General features: G+C 47.3%; 1 protein-coding gene across 1 annotated transcript in view; it reads left to right on the top strand.

Annotated features, from left to right (window-relative positions):
* Positions 1 to 8,127: 8,127 nt before the first annotated feature.
* The window catches only part of slc1a4 (solute carrier family 1 member 4), a 31,113-nt gene continuing 16,552 nt past the window's right edge, over positions 8,128 to 22,688 (top strand). The window contains exons 1-4 of the mRNA XM_063192840.1: positions 8,128 to 8,765; positions 11,509 to 11,551; positions 16,949 to 17,014; positions 21,658 to 21,824. Of these exons, the coding sequence (XP_063048910.1) occupies positions 8,257 to 8,765; positions 11,509 to 11,551; positions 16,949 to 17,014; positions 21,658 to 21,824 (785 nt within the window). The 5' untranslated portion in view covers positions 8,128 to 8,256. The remainder of the gene's footprint in view (positions 8,766 to 11,508; positions 11,552 to 16,948; positions 17,015 to 21,657; positions 21,825 to 22,688) is intronic.

Here is a 22,688-nt window from a genome sequence, read left to right as displayed (position 1 = left end):
GCAGCTGGGGCTCATCACTATAGGCCTGCACGGCCCGATTTATCCCCTGGCGAGAAGCACGGCCCCGCACTATAGTCCTGAACTAGCAATCTCACACGGAAGAATAGAGGGAGGCAGGGCAGCAAATTGAACCATAAGCAAACGGGGAGACGTGAACTGATGCAACATGCTGCAAACAGAAATCAGATACCGTAGCACTGGCCTCAGCCACCAGGACAAGTTGGGATCGCGCTCCGCACTTCATCATGACAACACTACTGGATAGGCTACAAGCAGATATGGCTGGAACAAGCAAGTTTCCCTCTCCTGGTAGAAATCAGAACATAACAGTAATAGGCTAGTAGTAATAGTAATAAAACAAATAGGCCTAAATAACCCGTTAAAACATGGTGTTATACATTACCAGAATGGCAATGACTGAGTCGTAGTACATAAAGCCCTGTGTTATAGGCATAGTAGAATACTACTATGGTAATTAACCTTTGAATGACTATTATTTAAGCGTGCCTCAGATGGTACACCGTGCATGATGGGACTACTAATAGCTATTGTTGCTATTGATGTGGTTGTTTAATTTATAATTGTTGTTATTAATAGTGTTATAATTATGATTATAATAATATTAGTAGTAACAGTAGTAGTAATTGCAGTAGGCTTAGTAGTAGGTCTATGCTAGTAGTAATGGGCTAGTAGTAGGCTAGTGCTAGTAGTAGTCAAGTAGCAGCAGTAGTAGTTGTAGGTTAGTAATAGAAGTAGTCAGGGCTCTAAATTAATATCCTCAACCAGCCAAATACTGGTGAGATTTCAGTTTGTCTGGTAGAAAAGAACACGTTGGCCTATTAGGGAGCGTATTGTTGGCTAGTACATTAGTGGTAATATTAACATCTACTAGCCATTTTGGCTGGTGATGAAATAACTTAATTTAGAGCCCTGATAGTAGTCGTAGTATAGTAGTAGCCTAGTAGGAGGAGAAGAATTTAGTAGCAGCAGAAGCAGTTGTAGTTGTATATAGGCTAGTCGTAGCAGCAGTACTACTGTAGCATTAGTAGTAAGCCTAGTAGTAAAGGCAGTAGTAGTAGTAGTAGCAGCAGTAGTAGTATCAGTAGTAGTAGTAGTAAAAGTAGCAGTACTGGAGCTGTAGTAGTAGTAGCCTAAATGCAATCCATATTCTTAAACAGCACTCATTTGGCTTGTAAACATTTTCTGTGTGTCCTGGGTTTTCCAGGTTGACGTCAATAAAGATGATGACGCACTCTCATTTTAAGAGCGGTATGAATCATAATCGTTATCTCAGTCTTCACTGACACACATCGCTACGAGAGCAGACATCCCGACAAGATTGAGCGCCGCATGAAGTCGTCCAAGCTTGACCACAGCCCACTAACAGTCTCCAGTTGTGATCTGAGCTCAGCCAAGGACTTGTCAGAGGCCTATGAATAAAGCACAACGGCATGGCGGCAAAACAGTCAATATGAAAGAATAACAAAATGAAAACTCTGATCCCCTCTTCAAAGTACATCAAGCCATTTCCATAAACCTTTGAAGATGATGATGCATACAGTGCACGGCATGCTGTGCAACTGATGGCCACACCAAGGGATGCAGTCCATGCAATGGAAATCCACTCTGTACTGGTGGAGGAGGAGGCCAAAAGGCGTCCCGTGGAGAAATGTGTGGGGAGAGTAGGATGCTCAGGGCAGGTCAACCCTAGCCTGGTCCTGAACATCCCATCATACTACCATTTCATTTCGTATTCATGGTCTGGAGCTTGTGTGATCTGATGCGATTGCAGGAAGCGGGAAGTTTACACTCAGTTATGGTTTGAAATGATTGGACAGCTCTCACCCAATCACCGACAGTTACTCAACAACAACATAGCGCAGACGTTTATGTCATCGTCACGAGCGACCTCCCCCACGTGGGGCGCTTATTCATTATTGGCTGTTTTCTGGTGAACGTTGGGTATCAATATCCTACCGCTGCAATCGCTCTGCAGAAAACAAGAGCAAGACTAGTAGTGGAGCCAATCTTTTGGCGGAAGTACGTAGGATGGCTCGCGAGGCTAGGTCAACCCAGCCTCACAGGATGAAGGATGAGAACACGATTCATACTGTAGCCAGGGGTAACGGTTGAAGGTGGCGTCCACACGGCCACACCTTTGTTGTTTTCTTTATTAGGACTTTTGTGCCTTTATTTTGTGACAGGACAGTGAAGGAGAGAAAGGAAACGAGTGGGGAGAGAGAGATGGGGAAGGACCGGCAAATGACCGGGGTCAGCTCTATGTTCCCACAGCCCATTGGTCCCAGCCCGTTGGTCCTACAGCCCATTGGTCCCACAGCTTATCCTTGCTGCGCCATGTTCCCACATTTTTAAGAAATTATTAAAATATAGGCCCTATTATTAAAATATAGGCCCTATATAGGCCCACAACTCCATGTTCCCACATTTCCGAGTAAACTAAGAGAACAGAAATGTGGGAACATTGGGCCAGCAGGTATAAGCTGTGGGACCAATGAGCTGTGGGACCAATAGGCCTAAAAATTAATGTTAAAAGTCTTAGTGATGTGGGTGGGACCAATGGGCTGTGGGACCAATGGACTGTGGGAACATAGACACGCTCCCAAATGACCCGGACTGGAACCGAACCCGGGTCGCCGGCATAGTAACCCAGTGCCCTACCGTTGGCACCACGGCAGGGCCACCTTTGTCTTTTTCAGCATTGTGCCCAGTAGGTTATTCCATACTGTTAGTTTGGACAACACTTCCGATGGACTAGACCTTATACGTATCCAACTTCTGTCTTTGGCTTTTTATTATCTTCAGATTATGTTAATACAATTGTCTTGATTTGCATTCGGATCTTATGTGTGACTCTTTATTTATGAAGTTTTCATTTCCTGCATGGGGAAACAGACCAGTAGCCCTTAAGCCACAGGTTCAACATCTTTAATACGAGCCCATGGCTTTTACTAGACCTCCAGTAGTGTTGAAACTGCAGCGGGAATCTGGCCTTCTCTTGTTTAGCGTGTGGACACGTGCTGACCAGTTGGCTGACAGGGGCGGCTTAGCGTTTGAAGTGTTTAGATGTTGCTCTGATTGGCTTACACAGCTGGTCAGTGTCGAAAGTTTTAGCGACGGACTACACACAGATCCTGGGCAAGCCACTGGAGCATCTCAGCACTCGTGTTCAGCTGTGCTGTGCTGTGTTGTGTTGTGTTGTGCAGTGCAGTGCTGTACTCTGCTATGTTGTGTTGTGTTGTGTTGTGTTGTGTTGTGTTGTGTTGTGTTGTGTTGTGTTGTGTTGTGTTGTGTTGTGTTGTGTTGTGCTGTGCTGTGCTGTGCAGTGCTGTGTTGTGTTTGTTGTGTTGTGCCATGCCTTTGTTGCTGTGCCATGCCTTTGTGTTGTGCTGCGCTGTGCTGCATTGTGACTTTATGTGCTGTACTGTGCTGTATTGTGGTGTGCTGTCCTATCTGTGATGCATTATACTGTATTGTGCTGTGTTGTGTTGTGTTGCGCTGTGCTGGACTGTGCTGTGCTGGACTGGGCTGGACTGTGCTGTGCTTTGCTGGGGTGGTCTGTGCTGTGCTGTGTTGTGCTGTGCTGTGCTATGCAGTGTTGTGTTGTGTTGCAAGGTGTTGTGCTGTGCTGTGCTGTGCTGTGCTGTGCTGTGCTGTGCTGTGCTGTGCTGTGCTGTGCTTTGCCGAGATGGTTTGTGGTGTGTTGTGTTGTGCTGTGGTGGAGAGTGAAAACACCAACCCAAGAGAGCTGAAGGGTTCCAGAGCGGCATCGCTTTCCAGAAACTTTTAAAAACAGCCAGCGTTATACTGCTCGTTTCCCCCCGACCGAAACAACACTTACTGCTCTCCCCGGGAGAGAGGAAGGAGTGCTGGATGTTGTGCTTAAGGGTAAGCCATAAATAAAAGCTGGCTCCACGCCACGATATTACAAACTAAGCGTCAAGTTGCACAATTAGGATATTTATCGATCCCGTCTCAGCTCACTGGCTGCAGTTTTACAAGCAGGGGGCCGGCACACGGCACACGGCTCACTTCATGACTCCAGCCCTGTCAGCACTGGAGGAGGAGGAGGAGGAGGAGGAGGAGAGGAAGAGGCAGAGGAGGAGGAGGAGGAGGAGAGGAAGAGGCAGAGGAGGAGGAGGAGGAGAGGAAGAGGCAGAGGAGGAGGAGGAGGAGGAGAGGAAGAGGCAGAGGAGGAGGAGGAGGGAGGAGAGGAGGAGAGGAGGAGAGGGAAAGGAGGAGGAGGAGGAGGAGGAGGAGAGGAAGAGGGAGAGGAGGAGGAGGAGAGGAAGAGGCAGAGGAGGAGGAGGAGGAGAGGAAGAGGCAGAGGAGGAGGAGGAGGAGGAGAGGAAGAGGCAGAGGAGGAGAGGAGGAGAGGAGGAGGCAGAGGAGGGAAAAACTGAGAAGGAGAAGAGGAGGGGCAGCAGAGAGGGGTGATAGTGGAGAGGAGGAGCTGAAGGACCGTTGGAGGAAGAGAGGAAGAGAATGATGATGAAGAGGGGTGGAGGAAGAGGAGAAGGAAGAGGGGAAGGAGGAGTAAGAGGAAGATGAAGAGGATAAAGAGGGGAGGAGGAGGAGGAGAAGAGGAGCAGAGGAAGAGAAAGAGAAGTAGGAGCAAGGCAGAGAGGAGGGAGAAGAGGAGATCAAGAGGAGCAGAGGAAGAGGAGGAAGGGAGGATTATGTGGGAAACGAAGAAAAATGGGGGATGACAAGGAGGAGGAGAGGAGGGAAAGAACAAGAGTTGAGGAGGAGAAGAAGCAGATGGTGAAGGGATGGAGGAGCAGGAGGAGAGTAGGATGAGATAGAAAAAAGTTGCAGGAGATGGAGGAGAAGAGAGGAGAGTGGGAGGAGCAGGGAGGAAAGGAGAAGAAGTGGGATGAGGTAGAGAAATAGGAGGAGGAGGAGAGGAAGATAAGGAGGAGTGGAGGAGGTGGAAGAGAAGAGGAGAATGTGTATTTGTGTGTGTGTGTGTGTGTGTGTGTGTGTGTGTGTGTGTGTGTGTGTGTGTGTGTGTGTGTGTGTGTGTGTGTGTGTGTGTGTGGGGGTGTGATGAAGAGAAGTAGGAGGGTCCAGTTCAGGAAGAGCCACAGGAAGAGATGGAGAGGTGGAATGAGACGAATGATGAGGAGCTGGGGCAATAGAGAAGAAAAGAGGACAGAATCAGATAGGAGGAGAGGAGAGGAGAGGAGAGGAGAGGAGAGGAGAGGAGAGGAGAGGAGAGGAGAGGAGAGGATTTGGGACAGAGTCAGGGGAGAGTTGCAGAAGAAGATGGAGGTGAGAAGAGGAGGGAAAACTGAGAAGGAGAAGAGGAGGGGCAGCAGAGAGGGGTGATAGTGGAGAGGAGGAGCTGAAGGAGCGTTGGAGGAGGAGGAGGAGGAGGAGGAGGAGGAGGAGGAGGAGAGGTTATAGAGAGAGATGGACAAGAGGAGAAATAAGAGGGTGACTGGGTGGAGATAGAGTAAGAGAAGAGGCGGTGGAGCAGAGACAGAGGTAGAGGAAGAGTTGATGGAGGGGTGGAGAGGGAAGAGGAAAGGAGAGGTGGAGAGAAAGAATAAGAGAAGAAGTAGGAGAGGTTGGAGATGGAAGAGTAAAAGGAGAGGAGGAGGGGAGGACAGGAGGAATAAAAGGGTGGAGAGGGTGGAGGAGGTTTGGAGAGGAGAGTGGAAGAGGGAAGCTGAGAGAATAGAATAAGAGGTGGAGGAGGAAGAGAGAAGGAGGAGGAGATGAAGGAGAGGAAGAGGGGTGTTGGTGGACGAGAGAAGGAGCAGGAGAGGAGAAGAAGGTGGAGGAAGAGTTGATAGAGGGGAGGGGAGGAGAGGAGAGGAGGAATACGGTGGTTTGAGGAGGACAGCGATGGAGGAGGAGAGGAAGAGAGGAGGAGCAGGAGAATAGTAGAAGGTGGAGGAAGAGTTGATGGAGGGAAGGGGAGGAGAGGAGGAATAAGAGGTGGTGGGGAGATGGAGGAGGAGGAGAGTGGAAGGAGTTGGAGGAGGAGCTGATGGATGGAGAGGAGCAGAGGGGGAATGAGAGGTGAAGAAGGATGAGAGGAGAGGAGGAGGGGAGGAGGAGGGAAGGCGAGAGAGAAGCATGCTCTGGCAGTGTGCCTGCAGTGCTTGGCTGGATCTTTTTGTTACGAGTTCAATCTGTGCGGCATAACAGGAAATGGACTGCTGAACTACCGTATCTGAAAATAGGCAGCGCTAAGACAGGGCTGTTTAATTCTTCTTCTTCTTTCTTTTTTATTTTCTTTTCTTTTTTGAAGGGGGGGAAGGGGGGTAATTATGGCCTGTAGTGTAGAGGAATATGCTAATATACGTTGCTATGAGATACAGCACATTGCTGCTGCAGCTACTGCTGCTGTATTGTTTGCACAAGACTGAACATGTGAGAGACTATCTCTCTCCCCCCCCCTCTCTCTCTCTCTCTCTCTCTCTCTCTCTCTCTCTCGTGTGTGTGTGTGTGTGTGTGTGTGTGTGTGTGTGTGTGTGTGTGTGTGTGTGTGTGTGTGTGTGTGTGTGTGTGTGTGTGTGTGTGTGTGTGACGTGCGTCTGTTGATGGAGTCTGCAAAAAGAAAGCACACCATGAGTAGGCCACACAGCCATTAATCTTGGCCCTGACAGTTAATGTGGAGGTAGACCAGAGCGGCTCATTATCTGCATTGGGTATCATCTTTCACTGTGCGCTGGCTTGCTTATAAAACACCAGTTTAGCCTACATGCAATTGTAAGACGGTCTGCTGTTGGCACGGAGTGTGTTTTTAAACACAACACCAACCATACTTCCTGTTTTTGTTTTGGTATTCAGTAGTAGGCCTACATTAGATAGGCCATTAGGCCTAATTAGCCTACTAGTCTATGAAGCAACTAATAGTTATTGAACGTGTAGCTGGGGTTAAAGTAAATTTGAAAAATATATTTAAATATTTTCAAATACTTTCCAGAATGTGATAAAAACATTAAAAAGTCATACAGCAACAAAGTTTTTACTATTGCTTCACAAGTCTCTTTATAAGATAATTATACAATATTTGATGAGTTTCTCATTTCTCTTTCAGTTTCTTTAGCGGAGCATAGGCCCATGTTCCGGCCGTCTGAAGTGTCTGAGGACATATATCCATGTTTTCCCGCTTTCGGCCACAGGATCATGCTGTTTCCCTTTCGGAATAGTTACATGATCAGATGCTTTGAACAGGTCGACTCAACTTGTTCTGTGAAGTGATATTACGCCATCTAGTGGTGAAATTGGAATACGTCTCTTGCCTTAAAGTTGGAGGATGAAATAGGCCTGTGAATAATCTGTCTATAAAAACGAAATATTTTCTCAGTAAGCGATGGTGAGTGAGTCTTCTATTGTCCAAGCATGTTACTCGAGTAAGACTTCAGTTCATCAAGTAGGACCAGTTCATCAAAACATTAGTCACGACATTGTCCAAAAAAACCAACTTAGCCTATGTGTATTACAGTATTGCCATGTTTATTACAGTAAGACAAGAATGAAACAATCACACTGTCAGCACAATCATACAGTGTGCAAAAAGGAGCCCATTGCATAGTCATGTTAAAACTTGTACGAGTGAGAATCAGTGGGGAATGTAGTTAGCTGTTGTGCTGAGTAAGCTTCTCTGCGTATTTCCTTTGGCAGCTGGGAGCTGTTATTTTAGGCTCCAAGTATGTGTTTGGTCATACAGAAAACCACAGCCGTCTCCAAACCAAGAGGAGGATTACGCATAAGAAAAAAAAAACTTAGGGAGGACCTTCGGATGCAGCCTGCAAAGGTTTAATTGTGCTTTTTTTTGGCCTCTGGTACACAGTGGGGAAAAAAAGCAAAAATATGTGTTAAATTGGCCACCATGTAGTGCAGACCCCACAGGATGCAGTATACACAATTTTGTGCAAGATATGCAAGTGCATCCTACTTTAAGATCTTGAAGTGCACATTATCTAATGCATTTACATCCTACATGCAATGCAATAGTTTCAAAACCTTCAAATAATGGGAATATATGCTGGCAACATCTATCCCTGTTGCATCATTTTCCTCACTTATAAGAACGGGGGTCTAAGGAGCAACTGCGCATGCTTGCTCCTCGTGTAGCGGCTCTCCATTGGATAGATAAGCACGCCGCGCCTGAGAGAAGCAGGACCACAGCTGAACTGGCATCCCAGCCTAGCACACGCGTTTCCAGAGCAGCAGCAGTACCGGTACTCGTGTAATTCACACGTTTCTATTCCGTTAACCATGGAGAAGTACGAGGTGAACGGACACCCAGTGTCCAAAAATCCAGAATCTGAAGCCCCGGGAAATTCTCAAAAGAAAAGCTGCAATGACAAATTGAAGGGGTTCTTCAGAAGAAATTTGCTAGTGATTCTAACCGTGTCTGGAGTTTTGGTGGGAGTTGCACTTGGAATGGTGATTCGGAACATGGGCCTGACTCGGGCGCAGATGACTTATTTCGCCTTTCCCGGGGAGATGCTGCTGAGGATGCTGAAGATGATCATCCTTCCCCTGGTGGTCTGCAGTCTCATCTCCGGCGCAGCCAGCCTGGACACTCGCTCCCTGGGCAAACTCGGAGGCATCGCCGTGACTTATTTTTTGGTGACCACCCTCATTGCCTCGTCCATCGGCGTGGCCCTGGCATTCATCGTCAAACCCGGCGTGGGCGCCGGTGCGCTCAACGCCAACAACTTGTTTCTTGAGACCGTGAGCACCAACAAAGAAACTGCCGACTCGTTTTTAGATCTTGCCAGGTAATCAAATGTGTTCTTTTTGCATAACTTATGAATTCCCAATATTAGAAAACCCACAAAACGTGTCGATATAGCCATGGTGGTCATTTTTGGAGATGACCACCACAGCTGGCACTTGCCCACACACTTACGCACTTCTCCCCGCCGGCGTGATTAGCCGTATATGGATTACACTCATGCACGCATCCAACCATGCTGTCTCTGAACTGGCAGAGACCGGTATTGCGTGACTACAGTCACCCCCACACTTAAAGGAAACGCATGCTCCCTTATTATGACAGCGTGTATGGAATGATTGTAATCTACTGTAGCAGCCTACTGAGAGTAGATTCCCCACAGCCCAAGTCTATAATCAGGATGTTCAAGTTCATGTCCAATATGATGAATATGTAATTGATGAGAAATCAATATCTCAGAGAGAACATGATTTTCTTCTTCTTCTCCTCATGCTTCATGTTTCTTCAATACACGAGGATCTGTGCTTGTGCAATCGACTGGCCGCCTGTCTTTAGGTTGAGGGAAGCCAGACAGCTGTTAAAACACAGTCACGTTCCAGTGGCCAGCCGCTGGAGATTGGTGCTGCTGGACAGCGTGCCAGTTGGCACTCTCAGCATGCGTCACTTATCTGTGTCCCCTCTCCAAAACGCACGGAGAGAACAGTGTGCTCCTTTCTCCCTCACTTATTACTTGCTTTAGTGGTCCCTATTGGGGTCCACGTGTTTAGCTGCCACTGTTCAGTGCACACACTGACGACACACACGCACATGAACAAACGCGCACACACACACACACACACACACACACACACACACACACACACACACACACACACACACACACACACACACACACACACACACACTACATGCAAGACTTCTCCACTGTTGCCTCAGCCTAATGGACCTAACAGGCCTCAGGTTTCCTCAGGTCACACATCCCCTCACCGGCCATAACAAATCAGCAGAACGGCCAAATCACGCAATGCTGGGAATTTAACATTTCCACTCTGGAATGACCCGTTACTTTGGTGAAATTGTGAAATCCAAGTTACCCCTCTTACCCCTGTCGAGTTGAGCTGCAAACAAACCCCTCCTGGGACAGGGGTTATGAGTTTGGGTTTGGGTTAGGGCTTATGTTCGCAAGCTACCGGTTGCTCATTTTGACAAAGACACCCCATTAGAAACTACCTCCATGCTTCATCAAGTCAAGTCAGGTCAAGTCAAGTCGGTTTTGTTGTCAGTTTCTTTACATGCACTGGTCATACAAAGAATTGAAATTACGTTTCTTACTTTCCCATGCAGACATAGACTTTAGATGTGGACATAGACAATTAGACATAGACAGTGCACATACATTACACCTAGAGTACCTATACAATACCCTTACAGACATATGAAGTGCAAGACTGGGCAACAGCAGACCTTCATCCTTCATCCTTCTTCCTTTGGCCCCCGCCTCTAAAGGAGGTGTAGTAATCCTTGTCCTTACCAGCCTCACATGACACGTCCAGCAAGCCCCCTTCTCCCTGGAGAGCGCCTAATAACAGGCTCATTTTTCAGGCAACGACTGCGAAGATGAGGAGGTGAGGAGGGTTGGTGGTGCTAAACAAGCTGAAAAAAGTCCTTGCATGAGAAGAGAAGTAAAGTTTCCTTCGAAGATTGTGATTTCTTACTACCACTTTATACCACTGAACTAGCATGATATTACTGATCACGGAATATTTCTACGAATAACTACTTTACTTATGTATGTCAGTAAATGAAAACAAGGGAATAGTATTGGATAGGATGCATTTCATTTTTCATATTCATACAAGACTCGTGCAGATCATTCAGCTGAAAGTGCTTGAACAGTTTGGCTAGAAAAACAATAGACTGCATTTGTTGAAGTGGCGAGTAATAAGCTTAAATTCCCATTCAGCACTCTCGGCTGCATGTCAAGGGTTAAATAGTAGCACAGCTGTCATCCTCCCCTACAGTGGTTCTCAAGGTAAGTACAGTGTGTAATCTATAGTGAAGCGCAGCTAATACTGTAAACATGTGGAAACCATGATATCTTCTCTTGTGGAGCCTTCCACGGCTGCTGACATTTTTGACTGGGCCCGGGACAAAGGAATCAGAAAGGGCCCCTCCCACACACACACACATAGTACAATTGTAATGAGGACCCACCCCTGGGCGCCCCCCAACCTCCCTGGGCCTGGAACAGCTGACCCGTTTGTCCCGCCATATCGGCTCCCCTAGATTCTCCCTCCCATGTTTTTTCTCTCCCTCCGGCCCCAGCATGTGAGTTTCTAGCCAGGAAGGGGGGGTCTGCTGCGGAGGAGATATCCGACGGTAGTCCAGAGGGCCGGGGAAAAATATCAGTGGGGAAGAAGGTAAACAGCAGCTGTATGGGTTCCCACTTAGGATGACACGGGTCAAGGCTTCCCTGCTGCTGAGAAGCTCACTGGGAGACCAGGACCCTGTTTCTCGAAAGTGTCGTCGTTGCTAACCAGTTAGCAACTTAGTAGGTTGCCAATGGAAAATCGCAATTGCAACCAAGTAAGTTGCTAACTTAGTTAGTAACGACACTTTCGGGAAACGCACTCCTGGAACCTGGAGCTTTTATTCAAACATGGCCGTCCTATCCAGTGATCAGGTCATGCTGGTGAGCTGTTTTGAATGTGTGTTTATCCCTCTCACTCTCTCTCTCTCTCTCTCTCTCTCTCTCTCTTTCTCTCCCCCTGTCTCTCTCACTACAGAAACTTGTTTCCTTCCAACCTTGTGGCCGCAGCATTCCGCACGGTGAGTCTCTCTCTCTCATTCTGCCTCATAATTATTTTTCCAAACTCCTGTAACTTTTTATCGTCTCGTGTTCTCGTCTCGTCTCTCCTCGCTTGCTCAAGCGTTCCCATCTGTAGTCCAAGACACACATGCACCCACACATGCACACACACACACACACAGACGTGCATGCACGCACACACATGTGCAGACACAGAACAGAACAGAACAGCTATCCAGTTCTTGTCCAAAATGCGCCCACAAAGACAGACACAAACACATTTGCACATTTCTACCTCTATTCCAACACAACACATACGTAGATAGGTTATTTTTAAACTCTAGTTAAAGACGAAAATACGCACATGGTATGTGCACCCATAAACATACATAATGGTATGAACGCGCGCACACACACACACACACACACACACACACACACACACACACACACACACACACACACACACACACACACACACACACACACACACACACACACACACACACACACACACACACACACACACACACACACACACTCCTGAGCCAGCACAGTGGGACCTGATGTTGTAAAGAAAGCACCCCTGGGCCATTAAGTGTCTATTAAAGCTCAATGAAGGGGTCTGGCTGTGGGTGTGGGTGTGGGTGCGTGTGTGTTGTGTGTGTGTGTGTTGGTGTCTGTAAGTTTGTATGTGTATGTGTGTGTCGGGAGGGGGGGGGGTGTTGGGTCTGTAATTGTGTGTGTGTTAGTGTGTGTTTTTTATGTGTTTGTGTGTGTGTGTGTGTGGAAGGGGGGGTTGCATAGCTCCATCTCTCAGTTCCCCTGGCCCCCCTGCACTCTACACGCTCACCTTCCCTCATCCAAAATGCACTGTGGCCATCGCCATGGTGATGGCCCATTCTTTTCCACCACATCCTAGCAACGCCACTCGTGTGCCTCACTGCCACGTCGCACTTTGCCAGGCTAGACCGATCTCTCGATTTTTTTCTTCTTCCTTGCTCTTTTGCTCTCTCTCTCTCTCTCTCTCTCTCTCTCTCTCTCTCTCTCTCTCGGCACTTAGGGAAAGTGATGTAGGTAGAGAGATGTATGAGTGAACTCGTTTGTAAGTGTACATCCATCTATCTGTGTCTGCCTCTTTCTCTTTTGGTCACTCTCTTCTTTCTCTCTTTTGTTCACTCTCTTCTTTCTCTCCCTCTTGCCCTCATCTATGTACGTCTTCCCTAGACCATCATTCATTACAGGAAATACATGGAGTGAATCCTCAGGGAACATTTGTGTGCTACATATTCAGTGTTCAATTGTGGCGTTGTCTCTCTGTGTGCCTGTGTGTTTGTGAATGAGCTGTGGTGGCCATGAATGAGTTGATTAAAAAAGTGCTGAATGAGTTTGTGTTTGTGTTTTATAGCACAGCGGAGTTAGGCGATTAGGGAGTTTAGAGGCAAAACATTTGCTCCCTGTCTTTCTCTCTTTCCAGCCCTCTTTTTTTTTACTCCAACCATTTGCTTCCCTTCTCTCTATCCTCCTCTCTTTGTGCATCTCTCTCTCTCTCTCTCTCTCTCTCTCTCTCTCTCTCTCTCTCTCTCTCTCTCTCTCTCTCTCTCTCCGTTCACTGCTGATCCAGCAGAGAGGAGTGTGCTGGTGTGGACTGTTGGGCAGGTCGGAGCCTCTCTGGCTAAACTAACCATGCCGGGTCAATCATAAGCCCAGCAAACAGGCCGGTCTGCGCCTGTTGCAGCGCGGGGCTTAAGGGCCTAAGAGGGTGGCCGACCGGGACACAGAGGGCATCTTGTGTACTTTTCCACATCCCCTCAGCGCTCTCATGGAGCGAGGGAAGGCAAGGCAGAGGGTGGGAGGAGGGTGGAAGAGGAGAGGTAAGGCGTGCATCGAGAGGGCAAGAGAAATCAGGAGAGAAAGAAAGAGAAAAATAGAAGGGGGGGTGGAGTGTCTAAATGATGGTCTTATAGATTGTGTGGTCATGCTCGTCTAGTATTTCTCAACGGGGGCTCTACAGCCCCCCAGGGACCGTTGTGGAATCATAGGGGGGCGTGGAGAAGGATACAGCTGAGAGGGGGTGGTGCTTAGTTGCCATTGGAGGGTATTAGTCCATTTTATTTTTTAATGCTAAGAGGGGTATGGGCAGGCTTATAATGGGGGCAAGGGACTGTTGGGGGGCTTACATTGAGGTACAGGTGGCGTTTATTCAAAGAAGGTTGAGAACCACTGTGCTAGACCCACAATGAATCATGTTGAGGGACTCGGGAGTGAAATTTGTTTGGTGATGATGGAGGCCTTGCGCGGGTAGGCTTGATCTTAGAGGCTGGTGGTAAGGGTGGGATGGTCAGGTGGTGCACAGGAGGGCAAGAGAAATGGGGAGAGAAAGGAAGACAGATGGCGAGAAAGAGAGAGAGAGAGAGAGAGAGAGAGAGAGAGAGAGAGAGAGAGAGAGAGAGAGAGCAAGAGAAAAGGAAAGGGAGAAAGAAGTTTTTGAAAGAGGCCCTTGTGTGTTTTAGCAACTGAATGTCTTTTTGGAGCTTGAAGTTTCGAGCTTTCAAGCTCGATTTGATTTGTCATCCTAATGCACAATTTGCACAATTGCCTTTTTATTTTTTTCTTTATTTTTATTTTATTTTTTAAAATATACATATTTTAGGGGCTTTTTATGCCTTTATTTGATAGGACAGTCTGAGATGGTGACAGGAAGCAAGTGGGACAGAGAGACGGGGTGGGATTGGGAAATGACCCCGACCGGACTCGAACCGGGGTCCCCGTGGGCATGCAAGCCCAAATGTGGGGGGCTTAGCGCGCTCAATAAAGTTACTCTGGGGATCAATAAAGTTACTCTACTCTAAAACGTTCCTCAGAATTTTATCTTTGATAAAGGTGAAATACGTGTCTTCAAACTCAAAAAAGACCAGTTGATTACAATGCTTTTAATTTGACTACCATTATTTTGGGTGGATCTTCACAGGACACATGGACACAGTGCTCAATGTGAAGAAGAAAAATAGGAATGTTCCATCTATCATGCACATTCCTTCCTAACCCTGAATACATAAAATCATTAACTCACATTAAGACACGTTATAAATTTGCTGTTACCAGAGTGGCAATGACCAACTAAAGGCCCTGTGTTATGTCACCGTAGTTATGTCGTAATAGTGTAGTATTATGGAAGTTAACTTTCCACTAGTGGAACGGCCTGCATAATGGGGCTACTGGGGCTGTAACGATACACTCAACTCACGATTCGGTTCGTATCACGATTTTTGACCAACGGTTCGATACACCTCACGATTTCTGAAATGTATCTCCATTGAAGCTTGGAAACACTATCACATCAAATCATAAGGTTGTTTTCTGGACTAATGGGTAACAAAACTTCGAAAGGGCGTATCACGATACTGCCTCCTTGTATCACGATACAGTACCGTGACTCTGAGTATCACGATTTCTCGGTTCGATACAATATCGTTACAGCCCTTGGGGCGACTGTATTTTTTGGGGCTTTTACACCTTTGTTTTTATAGAAAAGTGAGAGAGATAGGAAACGAGTGCAGAGAGAGAGAGAGAGAGAGAGAGAGAGAGAGAGAGAGAGAGAGAGAGAGAGAGAGAGAGAGAGAGAGAGAGAGAGAGAGCTGGGGAAGGATCGGGAAGCGACTCCAGGGCGGATTCGAACCCGGGTCCCTAGTGTAATGGTATGTATGTCCCACTGGTCCACTGAGCCTCCTCACCCTGGTCTTGTAGGATGTACTGACCTTTTGCATGCACTTTCCTGGCATCATTATTTGCCCACAAATCTTATGTTGAAAGTTTGGGGAAGATGTCTGGTCATTGTCAAGGTTACGCTGTTCATATGGCGCCTCACGGATAGCCTGACCTCCACAGCAGTTTACAACCAGGTTCTGTCAAGCGATCGTACATGATCAAACTTACAAATACAAATAAAACTTCAAAGTAAGTTTTGCCATTTAAAGTAAGTTTTGACATTGAAAATGCACATAAAAATGAATATTATATAACAGTTGGTAGAAATTACAATCATCACCCCACGTAACCACACAAACTTCAAGACTCTCTCTCCCTGGGGGAGTATTTAAAGAGGGACTCTTCAACTTGTGGCTGCCATGGTTTCCAAAACGTGTTGTGTGCAGGGGGTAGTCAGAGCACAGTGGGGCTAGAGGTGAAGGGTGGTATGGGTGGCGGGGACGTGTGTGTGTGTGTGTTTGTGTGTGTGTGTGTGTTTGTGTGTGTGTGTGTGCGTGTGTGCGTGTGTGCGTGTGTGTGTGTGTGTGTGTGTGTGAATGTGGAGTGTATGGGGATTTGGGGTGTATGGGGATGTGTATTTGAGTTGGTATGGGTGTGTGTGTGTGTGTGTGTGTGTGTGTGTGTGTGTGTGTGTGTGTGTGTGTGTGTGTGCGTGTGTGCGTGTGTGTGTGTAGGGGTACATATCCACATAGCTGGTGGTTTAAAGGGGCCACAGAATGAATGTGGTCTCAGGGGGGTGTGGGGGTAGAGGGTGACCATCATTGTCTGTCATAGGGAGCAGCTGCCAGCGCTCCCCTTGAGAAGACCCTCTGAAGGCAGCTCTGTCTTTAGGCCTAGCAGGCTTGGCATGGTGCCTACCGCCAGACACAGGCATGCACAGCACAGCACAGCACAGCGCAGCACAGCACAGCACAGCACAGGGGGCCTCTAAAGCAGCAGTTCTCAAAGTGGGCTCCGGGGATTATATAGTAATGCACTACGACTTGGTCATTGCCATTTTGGTAACAGCAAATTTATAACATCGTGTCTTAACGGGTTAAGAGGACCTATGGAATTTAGGGACAGCAATTCAACGATACTATTCTTTAAATTTAGCTTACTGTTTGATGCTACTGTTTGTTTCAATGCACTTTCACATTATGTGTGATTATGTGGGGGTCCTTGGATTTTTCTTTGCTGCATCAGGGGTCCTAATTGGCCCAATTAAGTTTGAGAATCCCTGCCCTGAAGAATTCCCCAATGATGTAACCTAGGGAGCGGTTTGGCAGGGAAAGAGCTAAAGCAGCACTAAGCACTTTTTGATCCTTGAAATAATGTTTTGAAAGTGTTTTTAGATGGTTCATCAACTTATCACAAGGTAAAAGGGACCTCTGAATTTGTGTTGCTTTTCCATGGACTGAAATGGCACTAAGCGTCTCACTTTCGTTTGCTTTTAACAACAATTCCGCTTTCAGCCTGTTGGACAATTGAAGACGAACACAAACGACATTTGCTGTAGCAGATGAAATATGTTGAACAAAACCTGAAATATGGACCCATCTCTACTTAAGACGAGTTGTGTGAGATTTTAATGCAATATTATTTGACATTCAATCAGAGTTTTACTAATTGCTCCCTGTTTCTTTGTGTATTTTGTCTTTTTGTTACAGCATGTCACAGACTACAAGAACATTCCAGTGGGAAACATCAGCAACGGCAGCCTCATCTATCAGAAGGTTATTATTTTTTCACAAAAACACATTATTGTTTCATAGCATTTTAATGAATCAACAGTTTAACTGGCATATTTATGAGATCGTTTTCATCCATCTTTATGTGTCAATGCTGCTGTCACAACAGATTTGTTTGAAAGTGATGAACACTCATGTGTGTTCATGTTTCAAATGGGATGCTTTTTGTTGGTATCTCTTTTCTCACAGTCATAACAAAAGTGGTTCCCTCTTAGTCTCTGCCAGTGTTTGTGATTTCTATTTTTTTGTGTTTTCTATTTGCGGATGACATGTTTTGATTAGCGCAAAACAAATAGAGGACCATTAGTCTGTTTAGTTAGTGAGAGCAAGCCAGCTGGTTTAGGAAAGCACTGGGCACACACACACACACGCACGCACACACGCACGCACGCACGCACGCACGCACGCACGCACGCACACACACACACACACACACACACACACACACACACACACACACACACACACACACACACACAAACCTAATGGTTCCAGCAGTTGGACCTTGCAGATACTGTACTGCATGTGTACCAAAGCAAAGACCACCTGTTGGTCAGAAATACAGAAACAATCCAGCAACAACCAGCAAGCTCCCATAAGAAGTTTCTGATCATGTAGTGCCTCGTCTGCTGCAGGATACATCTCCAACATCAGATAAAAAATGGACGTGTTTACGACTGACAAAGACTTTGTTTCTAATTATTTCTATGCTCTGTCCCCCATTAGCCACTAATCTAAGGTTCACTGTATCCAAGATTTCCAGGGTGATTAGTAGGTTTTTCGATAGAGAACACACCAAACTGACAAAAAGTAATTTTGTATTTAAAAAAAAAATACTCAATGGGGCCAGAAAAAAGATCACTGTTCTTGTTGGTCCTCCTCCAATATGTCACCTGCAGTCATTTGGCTCTGGTTAGGGTGTACGAGCACTACAGCAATGGAGCAAGTCAGTGTGACCGTGTCCTCTTACTGAGACCCGGCCTGGGGGCTGAAGTCCATTCTGCGCTTCGAAAAGGGGAGAAAATAGAGGAGAGGACTGGAGAAGAGGATAGAGAAGAAGAAGGCCGGAAAGGAGATGAAATGGGAGGAGAGGAGAAGAGACGAAAATGAGAGGATAGGAAGAGGGAGGGATGAATGGGGAGGAGCTGGGAGGAGTGGATGAGAAGAGACTGCGTAGTGAGGAGAAGGGAGGAAGAACGAGAGCAGGCTGAGGCTGTGAATGTCTAACACAGGGCTGCTGTCCAGTGTCTCTGGTTGTCTGTGTCTGTGGTGGCTTGCCTCAACCAGCTTCTTGGCAGCGCTGAGAGAGCTTGCTGTGTATTTGCATGTGGTGGGGTATGGAGTAGGGTAGTGTTTCTCAACGGGAGTGCTACAGCCCCCCAGGGGGCGTTGGGTGTTGGGGCGTTGAGAAGGATACAGCTGAGTGGGGTCAGGGCTTAGTTCCCATTGGGGGGCATTAGTCTATTTTATTTTTCAATACAAATGGGGGCAGGCTTATTATGGGGTCAAGGGGGCACTGGGAGGCTTATGTTGAGGTGAAGGGGGCGTTTGTTCAAAAAAGAACCACTGGAGTAGGGGTTGTTGCATGGGTGGGAGAAGGTTGAGGAGGTTGCAGGGTAGTTGTGTGAAGGTTGGGGGAGGTTGCGTGAAGGTTGTGTGAAGTTGGGGTTGTGGGCCGTAAAGGGCGGGTTATGCTTCCTACTTGTGCCACAGAGTGAGCTTGTCGCAGCCATGATGCAGTTAATTTTGGTTTATGCCCTGTTTTGAAGCACGGTCTGCGCGATGTCATTCCACGCTGAAACTGACTTCAATACAAAGAGTAAACTAGACGTGTCGGTTGTTTTTTAGCATCACAGACTCGACGAGAATGAAAATGAAACATTAAATCTTTATATCACGTGCATGTTTGATCGCACTGGCAGCCACAGTGGTAGTTTGGAACAAAGAAGTGGCTCATTTGTCGAGGACGAAGCGGAATGTTTCCTCGACCTCGGAACCACTGTTCAACTGTCCAAATAACTTCAGCGTCGTAACTTGCAAGCGCATGTGTTGTCTTTGGTTCGTGTAAATAAATCAAACAACAAAGCACGGGCAACTTATTTAATGAAGAGCTCACAGTCCGTAGACCGACGAAGGTTAGAACAAGGAAGTAGCGCTTGTTCTCGACTCGAGGACAGAGCAGGCTGGTCGAGAGGACCAATCAGAGACCTATTTTCGCCCTTTCACGCCGTCGCTCCCTGCGTCGAGACACAATTTCGGGGAGGTGCCCCAGAGTACCTGCGTGATGGGGGGGGCTTCACTCCGTTAACTGCGCGGCTCACTGCATCATGATGCAGTGACGCTGATCTCGAGGCATAAACCACCCTTAAGGCTACTCAGAGCTGCTTCTAACTAGCGCAGGCAGTGAGGCTTCTTGACAGCGCTGAGAGAGCTTGCTTTGTATTTGCATGTTGTTGCATGGGTGTGAGGAGGCAGGGAAGGTTGCAGGATGGCTGTGGGAAGGCTGTGTGGAGGTTTGGATGGGAGCAAGGCCATTGCGGAAAGGTTGGGTGAAGTTTGGTGTGGCTGCTGGAAGATTGCAGGAAGGTTGTGTGAAGGTTGAGGAAGGTTGCAGTGTAGTATTTGGAAGGTTGTGTGTGAAGTCATACAAAGAATTTAAATTACGTTTCTTACTTTCCCATGCAGACATAGACATACTTTAGGCATAGACATAGACAGTATAGACATAGACAGTACACATACAGTACACCTATGGTACCTATACAATACACATTCAGACATTTAAAGTGCAGAGACTGTGCAACAGAAGACATACAGAGAACATATATTACAAGAGGTATTGTTGTGCATTTTCAGTTATTGGGGGAGCTTGCAGTATAGTTCTGGGAAGGTTGTGTGAAGTTTGCTGTGTAGTTGTGGGAAGGTTGTGTGAGGGTTGGGGGTGGGTCGCAAGGCCACTCTGAGCTGCTCCAAACTTGCACAGGCCGCGAGCCGAGCAGCTGGGCAGGACAAGTCTTTCCCAGAGTGCTTTTCAGACGCTTAGCATTTTCCACAGAAAGAGCCCTCAGAATGCACAGAATGCCTCAAAACGCTTATTCACTCACTCACTTGTGTGAGGACATGGGGGTCGGGGGACTGAAAGGGAAAATGGGAGTGTTTTCTCTCTCTCTCTCTCTCTCTCTCTCTCTCTCTCTCTCTCGCTCTCTCTCTCTCTCTCTCTCACTCTTTACAGACATAGGTAGAGAGACAGAGAGAGTGAGGGGCTTTGAAACTTGGGTGTTTTTCAGTGTCTTTAGACATAGAGAGAGAGAGAGAGAGAGAGAGAGAGAGAGAGAGAGAGAGAGAGAGAGAGAGAGAGAGAAAGTAGACAGGCTTTGAGAGACTCAGTCTTTCGAAGTACAGCAGTGGGTGCAGAGGGTTCGTTCGTTTCTCGACAGACGAGCTTGAGCATGATTAGACCAACGACAACAGCTCTCCGCTCTAATGGCGACGGGTCTTAGCTAGCTGGAGCACGGCTAAAAAAAATACACTGCAATCGATTATCTGCAGGGGATCTGCAGGGCCTGGCTCCCGGTCAAGATGGGGCGCCGCACTCATACAACACCACGCGCACGCGCACACACACACACACACACACACACACACATGCAAACACATACACACACACACACAAACACACACATCAGGGCTCGATGGGGTAAGGCTGTGGGCTGCTACTGCTGTCTGGCATGGCCCAGGGCCCAGAGACAAGGGGAGGATTGAGGCGTGCGTTGCCTCTGTCCTGTCCGATCCTCATCATGGTCTCTCCCCGTGCGCGATGCACCCGGTCACCCCTATGCAGTAAAAAAAATCCCTGCCTGCAGTGTTCATCCAACATTTACAGAGCCGATTTAACATCTTCTAGAGTGTATTTGGTCCCAGAGTACTCTCTCAGGGTTGAATTCACTCAGCAGCCTTTACTGTGTATCCCCTCACTACCTCACCCCAGGGACGGGGACAGATAAAGCAGCCAGGTCCTAGGCTGATTATCATCGACTTTCAAATCTCTTTCAGACTTGGTCTGACCAAGAGCATGACGATTAACGTTTCCAAAACGGCATGGTTGACCCGCCTCCCTGGGTTTGCCACTGGTTGACTGGATTCCGACAAAGTGGGTGGAGTTTCCGATTTTTCTGGAGATCAGAAATGATATTTACTTTGCTCTTGCCCCGACTCGAAGCAACGCCGAAGGTGTTGCGTCACTAGGAGGGCGAGGCCTGGCTAGCCAGGTCCTGGTCAAGTGGGGCTTTCACAGCTCAGTTAGACAGACACAATGAGTAATACACACGTTAATACACACATCTCTGTGCACACTGCACACAGACATAGTCAGAGATGTGCGCAACTGCCTTTCAGCAATACGGAAATGAGAAATAAGATCGCTTACAGAACTAGCATGGAAGTCTCAAAGCACCCTTGTGGCAGGGTTTAATTAATATACATTTAATTCATGTCATTGCCTGGCTTGCAAGATTGTGTACAATGCAGAATTATACTTTGCTCATGGAAAAACTGAAGGAAAACGTGTGTGTGCGTGTGTGTGTGTGTGTGTGTGTGCGTGTGTGCGTGCGTGCGTGTGTGTGTGGCAGGTCCCCTATGGCACGGAGGTGGATGGCATGAACATCCTGGGCCTGGTGCTGTTCGCTCTGGTGTTCGGGGTGGCGCTCAGGCTGTTGGGGCCCGAGGGGGAGGAGCTCATTCGCTTCTTCAACGCCTTCAACGAGGCCACCATGGTGCTGGTCTCCTGGATCATGTGGTGAGTACATTGCTTACTTACTTACTTTTTTTTCTCTTTTTGACTTTATTTATGATAGAGCAGTGAAGGTGGTGACAGGAAGCGAGTGGGGAGAGAGAGACGGGGAAGGGCTGGCAAAGGACCCGGTTCGGGAACTGAACCTGGGTCAGCCGCATGGCAGCCGAGTGCCCTACCGTTTGGCCACGGCAGGGCCACTTACTTACTTACTTACTTACTTACTTAGGCCTTTAAATCCCCATAGGAACATAGGCCATTGACGAAACTCTTCCCTCCTCTCATGTCTTGGGCCCTCCGCTCCAGTACAGTACATTAGGACTGAGTACAGTAGGACTATCACAATAACAAGAAGACTTATCAAGATATCGAGATAGAATGTACTCAGTACATACTGCATGTTACAGTCTATGCTGCTGGTCAGGGCAGTTACGAGACATTTTCAAATACCGAGGTCAAATACTGTGCGTTGTACTGCGTACTGTACATTTAGAATGCTTCAAACTCTTCAGTCATACTCTGAAGTTGGTTTTCATTAGTCACTGTCTTGAGGGGTGGCGTATACAGACGGAATTTATCATTGTGCATTGATCGATTTTCATCATAGATAAATTTGACATTTCTGGAAAAAAAGTTCTAAGGACATGACCTCTGTGTCCTCAATGGTAGTTACAGCCATGGTGCTGGTATCAGAGACACTAAGAAGAACAAGACTTTTCAAGCTATCGAGATATATTCTGTATGTTATAGTCCATGGTGTTTGTCTCCTGGATCTTGTGGAGAGTACGGCAGGACAAATCGCAATAGCAGAGAAATATCAAGCTAGTCAGGGCAGTCATGGGTAAGCGGCAAGAGCGTCAGGTTGCCAGG

Source organism: Engraulis encrasicolus, unplaced genomic scaffold (assembly GCF_034702125.1).
Source record: "Engraulis encrasicolus isolate BLACKSEA-1 unplaced genomic scaffold, IST_EnEncr_1.0 scaffold_25_np1212, whole genome shotgun sequence".
Taxonomy (NCBI): domain Eukaryota; kingdom Metazoa; phylum Chordata; class Actinopteri; order Clupeiformes; family Engraulidae; genus Engraulis; species Engraulis encrasicolus.
The sequence above is the reverse complement of the archived record's forward strand: the minus strand, read 5'-3'. Positions and strand labels throughout refer to the sequence as shown.